The sequence below is a fragment of the Pristis pectinata genome, chromosome 37 (assembly GCF_009764475.1).
Source record: "Pristis pectinata isolate sPriPec2 chromosome 37, sPriPec2.1.pri, whole genome shotgun sequence".
Taxonomy (NCBI): Eukaryota; Metazoa; Chordata; class Chondrichthyes; order Rhinopristiformes; family Pristidae; genus Pristis; species Pristis pectinata.
In genome coordinates, this window is record NC_067440.1 from 1,386,774 (window position 1) to 1,398,242 (window position 11,469).

An 11,469-nucleotide genomic window follows, 5' to 3' on the forward strand; every position below is an offset into this window, starting at 1 on the left:
TTGTCTTGATCTCTGACACGGAGTGTTCATCCTTCTCAGTCTGTCAGGTTCCTGCAGCAAATACAACATCAGTGAGTAGAATGATTCAGCAGGGGACTTCGACCATTGGAACTTTAATAGGCAGAGAGCATTGGAGAACATCCACAGGACGAACCCAACATCAGACCAGAAGCAGATCACTTTTGGCAATGCGGCCTGTCAACTGGAGTTATAATGGGCAAGGAATTTAAAATTAATTGAATTAAACAGAGGTACAGCTCCGTCAAAGCAATTGGTCACGGCATGTGATGGTGATCAACACCAACTCCTCCACTCCTTTTCAACTGACCGCATCACATTCACCTTCTTTTCTTGATCGCACTTGTATTTACACAGCCTCACTCTGAATATTAAAATTTGAAAACATGGTAACTGTCTCCCAGATAAGCACTGTTTCACAGTTGGACAGTGGGACCTGTATGCAGCAATATAATGAACAAAGAGAGTGAGAGAGGGAACGTCCTCAGGATAATTTCCCCCACATCAGAACTGTGTCAGTGTTGGACACGGGGCTGTATTTACAGGAATATAATGGACAGAGAGGGTGAGAGAGTGACCATCCACGTGATAAATCCCCCCACACCAGCATCATTTCTGTATTGGACAATGGGCTGTATTTCTGAGAACTGTCAGGGAGAGAGGATTCGAAAGTAACTCCCACAAGATAATTCATTCCCAATGTCAGTACGACGTTGGTCTCTGTGCTGGAACTATAACAGGGCAGACAGCACATGGGACCTTGGCAGTTGTGGGCACAGCTGCCTATTGTGAAGCCACTTTCTTTTGTGGACAACCAGCGCATCTCAGATAGTCAAACTTTCAGTGGTTTTGAGGGGACTGCAGATATTGGGAGCGTATTTAAAAGCAGAAAATTTCTAAGCAGCATGGATTTTCTCTCTTTTGTCCCTGCAGCACCTTTTCCCACAATGCGTCCCATAAACCTTATACATATTTGTATCCTTACACTGCTCAGTATACATGGCCAGTCTTTTACTTGGGTCTTTGTAGGAAAGTTCATTATTCTCAGTATGAGAGCTGCCTCTGACAAACATGTTCTCAGTCATAGGCCAGGAATGAATGCCAGAATCAGTCTATTGGAACTTCACAGTAAAGGAGGAAGAAGGTACAGAACTTACAACACGGAAATGGACAATTCAGGTCAAATTCACAGTCAGACTCTAGGTCGCTCCTCCAGTCACTCCTGCTGTCCGAATCAGCACCATGTTAGGGTTGGACACCAGGGTGTGTGTACAGAAACTGTAACAGTTGAGGTGGATGAGACAGCAATTGTCTAAATCCCCCTCTCCAGCCCAATTTTACTGCTGGAAACTAGGCTGTAATTACTGGACCAATAATGGTCAAGGAGCAGCAGGACCAGCGAAGAGATTGAAAACCAGGATGAGAATTCTGTGAGCAAGATCAGCAGAGAGGTGATGGGTTAATGAGAGTTTGTACAAGTTGAGAAATGAAGAATTATGTCTGATCCATCAATTTGTCATGGATATTCTCTCTGAATACAATGGGTGAGATCAGGAGACTGGATAGGCTGTGTTCTTTTCCATCGAACATAGGAAATTAAGGGTGACCTTGTTTAGTTATTTAAAATCATGACGGGCAGAGATACGTTAAATGGTCACAGTCTTCCACTCAGGTCCTAGGAGTCTGAAATTAGTGGGCACAGGTTTGTGAGAGAGGAAAGACTTAAAGGGGTTCAAAGGGGCAAGTTCTCCCACAGAGGGAGGGGTTGATGCAATGAGCTGCCAGAGGCGGTGGTGAGATAGGTACAACTACAACTTTTAAAAGGCACTTGGAAAGGGAAATACACAGAAAATGTTCAGTGGAATATGACAAGTGATGCAGAAAGGACCAGTTCGGATATGTACCTTGGTCAGCCTGGATGAGATGGGCCGATGGGCTGTTTCCGTGCTTTTCACGTGTTGCCTCTGACTGTAAATCGGTGCTTGATTGGCATGTACAGTGGAGGCCAAAGAACAAGAACCAGCACTTTATATATGTGCCACTCTCTCTCGCCGCACACATACACCCACCTCCGTCCGTCAACATTTCCACCAATCACTCAATTGCAGCATCTCCTTTGCATATGTGGTCTTTCACCTGTGCCCCTCGAGTTGGAAGGTACCTTTACGTCCCTGTTAGTTTCTGGCATTGGAATGGGGTAGAATTGACCAGCGAAGTGCTGTTATCAGATCCGAAAATGCCAGAGAGTTATTAAGAAGTGATTCCACAGAAACAGATCAATCATCCCAATAGCTCAACCTGCCATGGATACTATGGTTGCTTCCTTTCCCACAACGTCCCCATCCCCAGTCCACAAGCATCTCTCCTGTTCCTGTCCCCAACCACAGTCCACAAACATCTCTCCTGTTTCTGTCCCCACTGCCTCCCCATCCCCAGATCACGAACATCTGTCCTGCTGCATCGTTCAAGTTGCATATGTGACATTTCAACAAATGTTACTTGAGTCACAGTAATGCAAAGTCCTTTGTTCTCATTGTGTGTGCTTCCTGTTCCAAACAGAGCGTCCGAACTGGGGAGAATTAACCCATGCAGCACTGCTCATAATGCTGTGATATTAGGATGAGCCAGAGTGAATCATTCAGATCCTGCACAGAAACAGGCTGCTCAGCTCAGTACTGACCCCCAGCTGCACTCTTGTGTTCAATGAACCTTTAGTGAACAGAAAGGACAGGAAACGTTTGGACTCAACATGGATATTGGTATCCATGCTCTGGAACAATAAATGGGTATTCACCCATGGGCTGTGGGGTGCTGAGGGTACAGCAGGCCATTGTGAAGCTGATAAATTTGTGCTTTATGGAGGAGGCAGAATTATAGAAGGTCAGAGAGAGAGAGCCTGAATGGATCAGAGAGGATGGCAGAGTTGGGGAGGGATGAAAGAATGGAGGGTAATAAAAACGGATAATTTCATCTCCGTTCCTTCAGGGTGACAAGGATTTTCCCTCTTTCTCTCACTATTCCCAGCTAAACTATTTCCCACAATCCTCCCCCTCCTCAAATCCTGTATATTTTGTTTCCTGACATTGTTCAACAGACATCTCCAGTCTCTTACTTGTGTCCCAAATTTGTGAAATCATTTATTCTTTGTATGGAAGCTTCATCCAACAAACGTCCTTTGCAATGGACCCAGGATTGATCAGAAGAGTCAGGCTATTGGAATGTCACCAAAAACGTAGTTGGGAAAAATTCTGTATTTACAGCATTACAAGGGATAATTCGGGCCAACATCATGGGAAGACTGTCTGTTCCTCTCTCGCCCAGTCCAGTCATGCCTCTTGCCCTGATCTGCACCATGTCAAGGAAAGAGAGGGTGAAAGAGGGCTGCATACAGAAATATAATGGACAGAAAGGGATCATCCACAGGACAACTCCCTCCACACCAGCACTGTGATAGTGTTGGTCATTGAGTTGTGTATCCAGGAACATAATAGAGCGGAGGGATGGCGGAACAGCTGCAGGATAAACTGTTGCCTGGTTCGCAATCAGCCGGTGTTGTGTACTGGGTTATTTGTACCTCATCTTTAATGGACAAGAAATGTAGTAGTGGGAGAAGACACAGGATGAACTCCTGCCCAGTCAGTACTGGGTCAGATTCAGCAGTAAACTGTTTGGATGTTAACTGGACTGGACAAGGATGTTCAAGAGAATTTTACTGAATTTTCATTACAGAAATGGGAAGAGAGGAAACATTGGGTTCCAACCTGCTGATGAGGTTCAGACAGCATGATAGGGCAAAAGGTGATTCAGAAGGAAAATGGCACACTGGGATTTGTTGCATGAGGTAGGAACTTTAAAAAATAGTCATTGTTATTGCAACTGTGCAGATTGGTTCGTGGGGACATACCTGGACTACTATGTACAGTTTTGGTCCCATTCAAGGAAAGGACAAACCAGCATTCCCCGAAGCATAGAAGATATTCAGTTTGTTATTCACTGAAAGAAATTCCAGGAAATTAAATTGATATTCTTTGAAAAGGTGAGTGAATCTCAAAGTAGGCCAGATAGTCACAAGATCAGGGGGTGGACACTTAAAACTCAGTTTCCTTGGAATCTCTTCAAACCTTGGTTTGTGGCATGATTGAGCGTGGGCTCTGTACATAGGAAATTTAATGGGCAGTGGGTGTTAGAGAAAATACTCGGGATCAACCTCACACCAGCCCAGAAACAGATCATGGTTTGTCAGTGGTGTGTGAACTGTAATTTTATTGGACAAGCAATTTAAAGTGAATAGAACTGGTCATAGCAACAACCTACGCAAACCACTGTGCCCAGCCTGTGCTGTAATCACGCCAGCTTCTCCCACTTCTTCAAGTAACCTCATCACACTCAACTATTCCTGATCCCTCATGTATTTACCCAACCAATCTGTGAAAACATGTTGAGGAAATGGAAGATGAAATACAGTGCACACAGAAATATCATGGACAGGCAGTATTAGAAGGGGATCGATCACAGGATAAATCTCTCGACACACCAGCACTGTTTCAGTGTTGGAGACTGCACTGTGCTTTCAGGGATATAATGGACAGAAAGTGCGAGAGAGGGACTGTGCACAGGATAAATCCCCACCGACACCATCCCACACACACACGCACAAGCACAAGTGTCAGTGTTCGACACTGGGTTATGTACAGAGGAATATAATGGACAGAGAGGAAAAGAGGGGGACTGTCCACAGGATAAATTCCCCCCACACATAAATTCTCCATCCTTCTCCGACCGCTCAACCCTCCTCCTGTCGCAGTACCCGCGCTCATGCGTCACGTAAGGCGCTGCACTCCATTTAACTGACGTGTGACGGAAGGCGCTGCTCGTGAGTTACCTGAAGCGTGACATAGGGCGGAGATCGCGGTACACCTGGCACGTTGCATAGGACGGAGCTCCCGGGCGACCTGACTTGTGACGTCAGGGGGAGTGCGACGTCTACCTGTTGTTCGTAGCTCTGAGCTTGCTGGGGACCTGATGCGTGACGTCGGGCGGAGTCCGAGGTCTACCTGAAATTTCAAAAGTAAAATCGTCAGCAGGTTAAAACAGCCCTGGTGTCATGGGATATCGAGGGTTAGCTGAAGAGGAAAACTGATCAGTGTGCATGTGGGAATCTGTTGGTCAGCATGCACATAGTGGGTCGAACGGCCAGGTGCCATGCTGTGTAACTCAAGGAACCTATGACAGAAGCATCAATAGCTATGAGCAGCCGTCTGTTCCTAATATCTATAATTGTGTTGATACAATGATGTCACCGTTACGTGGAGTGGGTCTGCAAGGTTCAACTGCGATATGATCTCCTTGATGAATTATTTTGCCTGGTGACTGCTGTCCTATTGCCCATTGGACCCATGAAGCAGCATTGGTGTATGGGTGGCTACAGGGTCCTATAGTTTTTATGTCCCCTTTGACAGTTCACAGATGGGTGAGTGGTCACTGTGACCTATTGTTCACTGTCCCAATAAAAGCGCACAGCTGGATGTGTGACTTCTGGGTCTGGTTGTCTACTAGACCCCCATGAAACGGCATAACAACAGGAACACAAGAAAATAAGAGTAAGAGTCGGCCATTCGGCCCAGACGGCTCTCATGCCAAGCAATATGATAAGAGATGATCTATCCTGGCCGCAACTCCTCTTCTGTGCCATTTCCGCATGACACTGAATTGCTCTATACTTCAATTATTGACCTATCTGTACCTTAAATAATCTAATTACCTTGTTTCTACGATCATTGAGGGCCGATAATTCCAGTGATTCATTCCTCTATGAGCGAAGGAATTTCTCCAAGGCTGAACTTTAAATGTTCGGCCTCTTATTTTGCAGTTACCTGTTCTTGCTGGTTAATCTCCCTCTAGTGGAAACATGTACCCTGTGAAACCCCACTGATCCCCATGAAACACCACCAAGTCTCAGTTTTGCAGAAATCATCTAACCTGTCAACTCCCGGATTGGATATTATGCAAGAACGGAATAGTGGTAGAAGACACAGGGTGGTACTTGAGGGTGTGTTTGTTGAGACCTGTAACCAGCGGAGTGTCACACGGATAGCTGCTGGAGCCCGTATTGTTTGGCATTAATGATTGAGAAGAGAATGTAGATGAAATGTTTAGTTAGTTTTTGGAGGACACCAAAACTGTTGATGTAGTGGACAAGGATGAACGTTGTCTCAGGTTAGAGCAGGGCCTAGATCAATTGGGAAACTGGTCAAATGAATGGAATATGGAATGCAACTCAGACAGGTGCGAAGTGAATCATTTCGGATGTTGCATCAGGATGGAGCATGCACAGTCAATAGTAGGGCCCAGGGAGTGTTATTGAACAGAGAGACCTCGGGGTACAAGTGCAGAGTGCCTTGACTGTGCCGACGCAGATGGACAGAGTAGTGAAGAATACGTTCGGCACGTTTGTCTTCACCGGTCGTGGTACTGAGGACATCTGCTGGGACGTCATGTCACAAGCTGCTGATTTTCCTCCACTTCGCAAAGCATCCAGATTTGGAAATACCTGGTAGGTCCTTTGTCGTCACTGGGCTTCCCCCTTTAAATTCTTCCACAACAGCACTCTGGGAGCACCAGAGGAACAGCAGCAGTTCAAAGCGGCCGCTCACCACCACCTACTCAATGACAACAAGTGAAGAACAATAAATATTGGCCTTGCCTGTGACGCCCAGATCCCGCACAATGAAACATAAAAGGTAGTGGATGACTGGCCGCCACCAGACTATTGATATAGAGAAAGAAACCTACTCATTCCCACGGGCACCGGGGAATCCACATTCAAATCATTAAACACACAGGAATAAATGGATCTGTTGTTTACCATGGGTTGTTTCAAATCGTCATTTCCCCACTGAATTTCTGCAGAAAAAGAAACCTACGCATCCGAACGTGACCTGATTCTTTTTGAACCCCAGCGACAGTGTGACCCCAAAATGTTGTCTCTACCAACGACAGAAAATGAGCTCAGTTTTGATTTCAGCGTGCCTGAGTCTTTCTTCCTCTTTGAATTCATTGTGTCACAATTTCCACGGAGAACTCAGACAACTCGGAGCTGGATTCAGCCACAAAACTGGGCAGAAAATTTAAAGGCGTCGTCTCCCAGTAAAGGGCTAGAACCGAATGTTATGAGGTGAAGAGACACTTGCTCTTCCCCCCCCCCCCCACCCCCACCCCCACCACCGCACCTCTCCCGACATATCTAGGCTGCAACACTGCACTCTCTGAAAGGTTATTGTAGTTTGGGCTTAGTCTGTTGCTGTGCCAAAATTTTCCCAATGATGAACTGCAGAAGCAAATCTACCAGCCACAACGATCGATATGTGTTCTGACCTGAAACTTCTCCCAAATACTTCCCACATTTCACTTTCTCCCCGTTTCACTCGCCAGGCCTTCTCATACAGTAAGGAAGTCACAGAGTCATAGAACTTAGAAACAGGCCCTTCGGCCCAATAAGAATATGCAGCTCGGCAATTACCCATCCACGTGATCCGATGATCTAACAATTTGACCATCGCCTTTTATTCTTTGGCAATTTATGTGTTCGTTAAGACGCATCTTAAATGTTGTGAGAGCACCTTAAAACAACTCTGTCGATACGTCTATTCTGATATCGTTAGTGAGGAAAAGATTCCTGACATCGAATTTCATCCATTCAATTTTATTACCAAAAAGCAGCCACATGTACAGGGAAGCATTCATGTCCCCATGAGGCAGTCTCACCCACATTGATCTCGGTTGGGTTTACACCCATTGTCCTTAGTGAGGTTGTAATCTTGTGGTCCAGGATAATGCCTCACCTGGCTTTCACTGTACACAATAAAAATCTTCTCTTTAAATTCCAAAACAGTCTTTAAAAGCAACACAGATGAAGGTTTCAGTACAAGATCGCTGAAATCGGGATATTTGACCAGTATTCATGAGAGCTGATGAATTATACTTTCTGGTTTTCTGGTAAATTATATTCAGGCATGTGTGAAATGTTGTGCATGCCCTTCCATGTTTACCACAACCTTACTCCAAGTTGCCTCCTTTTTTTTACACTATTTTATGGCACTGCAAGGAATAGTTTTGTTTTTTGATAAACTGACAGTTATATTTTACAACGAATACCGTGGAAACCCAATCCAGAGTCCGGTTTAATCCAACAACTCTATTTCGAAGGAGTTCCAAGACAGGCTTCATCCATACATTGGGGTATCAGTTGAATTGGCTGTTGGCCCAGCACAATGAGGCCGCTGACAAGAGTTCCCATAATCTCTCACGGCAGCCAGAGAACGCAGCTTAAATTAGAAAACGAGTTAAAAAATGACGGTACTGAAGTTAGGGTTATGAAAGCTTTAATTCCCTTATTAATGCATCAATAGAAAGGGCGTGCTTCCTGCGTTTATCGCCCAGATAGCTTCAAATCTTAAATTAATTGACCCTCAACTGCACTACCATGCCACGACCCAGGAAAATTAGAAATAACTGCTTGTTGGTGTTCACTGCAGTTTGAATCTGGGGTTGTTGGTTGAAAGAATCGCACAGCCGATTTGCCAATACAGAACGTTTTATTTCCAGATTTTAACATCTAAAAGCATAAGGAAACAGGAACAAGCTGTACATTCCCCATTACAATGTGGGGCATTTTCGGCTTAACGAGAACTGCCGATTCTGCAGTCAATCCATGGAGAATCTGTCAAACAGGTACTCTCCAAGACCATTCCCAGCCGCTCCAAGTCTCTTCAGGTTGGTGATCTGATCTTCAAGCTTCTTAATAATCTTCAATTTTTCATCCAAGTAGTTGTTCTGCAGGAAGTCACGCAGCTGGAAGGAAATAGGAGAGAAGAGTTACCTCCTGGGTCAGAGGTCATGCAACTCCCAAATCCTCATTTGAATGTAATTTCTGATTGAAGTTCAGTCAATGATGCAGAGGCTGTTACTTAAAATGTATTCTATTCCCCATGTACCCCTCCAAGTTCAGGTGAGAATGCAGACCTGACAATGACCGCCGACGTAGATGACTTAATAGTGAACAGTTGATAAGGTAAGCATTCGCCCAACCAACGACCTACATAAGGATCAGCGTGATGAGTGGCGAGTTTGTGCAGATCCAGCAGGCACTGGTTCACGTCCTTCTCCATGTGCAGATCTCTCCACATTGCCGCCAGAGCGTTGCTCCACTTATCCTGCTCTGCCTTCTGAAATCAAAGGAAACAAAAAACAAAAATCACATGGACCCGCAGCAAGAAGGAGGAAAGTAACCAGAGCTGCATAATACAGGGAAACACACTGGTACAGGAGAATTGCACTCATGCAACACGTGATTTGAAACAATCAGACCAACACCTTTATTGTATAGCTTCAATAACAAAGGGGTAGACAGACGTTTCCTTACGCAGGCAGACCTTGAAGTCTGCCATCAAGATTCGGCCTCCACGCCGATTCTGGAATCCCACAATTTGTTCAGCCTGCCCCCGTCCCTCATGGCCCCGCTTCCTGAAGAACTCGGCAAAGTGGAGCAGGGAAACGTCATCCCGGTCAAAGTACGAGGAGTGGAAATAAATCTATTAATTTTAGTTAAATGTTTGCATTATGATACAAGAATCGCGGTGACTCAAAATAGTTTCCCATAATGGGCAGGGAGGAAGACCGTTAGAAACAGTGACCGGGTATTTCTCCAGGGAGGTGAAGCTAAAAGCGCAACATGGACAGATTGCAGCACCGACATCCATTCACCAAGACTAGAAATTTAATTAAGGCAAAGCAAATTTCTCCAAATGCTCAGAGTTCTCGCAAGACGCTGGCCCTTCAGATCGTTCATGGAACAGCCGAAAAAGGTTCAGACACTGGGCTGTGCAGAAATGGATTGCTGCACTACCGTCTTTACCGGTAGTTACTGGAAATACTCTGGGAAATTGAATAGATGTTTGGGGGGGGGGGAGGGGGGAATACAACATTTAAATATAAAATGAATTCAACCATGGACGTAAAGACATCTCATTGCAACATCTTCACAAAGCAATGTCATTCCATAGTTCTGGGGGGGGGGGGGGGGAAAGCACCCTACTGAATGCTGCTCAGCATGTAATCTATTTCCATTCAAAATACAAACCAAGGTAGCCCTGGTCAAATCACGTAGAAGCCACGGCGAAGAAAGCTCACCAGAGACTCCACTTCCTCAGGAGGCGAAAGAAACTTGGTTTGCGCCCTTTGACTCTAGCCAAATTTGACAGATGCACCAGAGAAAGCATCCTATCTGAATGTATCACGGTTTGTTACGACAACTGCTCTGCTCAGGACCACAAGAAACTGCGGAGAGCTGTGGACACTGTCCAGCGCATTACGGAATCAGCCTTCCCTCCTTGGACACTCTTGACCTCTCGTTGTATTGGTGAAGCATCCAGCATAATCATAGACCCCATCCACCCGGGCATTCTCCTCTCTCCTCTTCTATCGGGTAGAAGATACAGAAGCCTGAAGGCATGTGCCACCAGACTTAAGGACAGCTTCTACCCCACTGTGATAAGACGAGTGAACAGTTCCTTATCCAATGAGGTGGACTATGATCTCACGATCCACCTTGTTGTGATCTTGCACCTTATTGCACTGCACTTTCTCTGAAGACGTGACACTTTACCCTCCAGTGTTATTGTTTTTCACTGTACTACATCAATGCACCCTGTACTAACTCAATGTAACTGCACTGTGTAATGAATTGAGCTGTATGATCGGTTTGTAAGACAAGCTTTTTACTGTACCTCGGTACAAGTGACAATAATAAACCAATTCTTAAGCTTGCTTTATATGAAGAGGTGCAGCTGCTGCAAAGAAGGGAGGTCATTAGCTAAACAAGTTCTCATTTGGTAATGAGGACTTCTGTTGTTTAATACAAAGTCTACCATGTCCCTCTTGCAGTGACGAAGAAAAATACAGATAATACACTTCACCCCACGGCAGACATTCCTGTTTTTCGTTACAGGAATGAAATACTCACAATGGACAGATATACACAGGAGGAATTGAGCTCCAGGTTGATCTGTTTGTTGACATCAGCCTCACAGTCCTGGTGGTAGTTCTGAAACACTTGATAATCCATAATCACGCTCTATTCAAAATAAGGCAGGCCGACTCAGGCTAACCTTACCCTCTGCACATTGCTCTTCATTTATATTCCTGGGAACAGCCTGATTGGTGCAACACAAGCTTACCAATGATGATTGGCAGTTATTTGTAACCACTCAGCCACTCATAATGAATCCAAACACCAATGAACATGAGCGGGGTAAAGACAAATGTGCTGAGACCCTGAGCCATTCAGGACTAGAAGTACTGAGAAACTAGTCTCAGAGATGTCACCTACTGCTTGTGGCCCTGTTGAACTTCGCCACAGCTGAGGGTGACTTCATGTTCGATGATCTCTGCTCT

The 11,469-nt window shown here is 45.2% G+C and overlaps 1 protein-coding gene across 1 annotated transcript; it reads right to left on the bottom strand.

Moving 5' to 3' along the window:
• Positions 1-8,637: 8,637 nt before the first annotated feature.
• Positions 8,638-11,140, bottom strand: LOC127586564 (ferritin heavy chain B-like). The gene is made up of 4 exons (XM_052044611.1): positions 11,039-11,140; positions 9,450-9,608; positions 9,117-9,242; positions 8,638-8,868 (listed from the first exon to the last, which is right to left on the bottom strand). Exons 1-4 carry the CDS (start codon positions 11,138-11,140, stop codon positions 8,722-8,724), a joined length of 534 nt encoding a protein of 177 aa, XP_051900571.1. The 3' UTR covers positions 8,638-8,721.
• Between the last annotated feature and the right edge of the window lie 329 nt (positions 11,141-11,469).

Bases quoted from the DNA above. Each gene is read 5' to 3' on its own strand.
- LOC127586564 (XM_052044611.1), bottom strand. From the start codon at position 11,140: ATGGATTATCAAGTGTTTCAGAACTACCACCAGGACTGTGAGGCTGAT. The intron at 9,609-11,038 runs GTGAGTATTTCA...TAAAATTAATAG, and splicing joins CCTGTGTATATCTGTCCATT to ATTTATTTCCACTCCTCGTA. The intron at 8,869-9,116 runs GTAGGTCGTTGG...ATTTCCTTCCAG, and splicing joins CTCATCACGCTGATCCTTAT to CTGCGTGACTTCCTGCAGAA.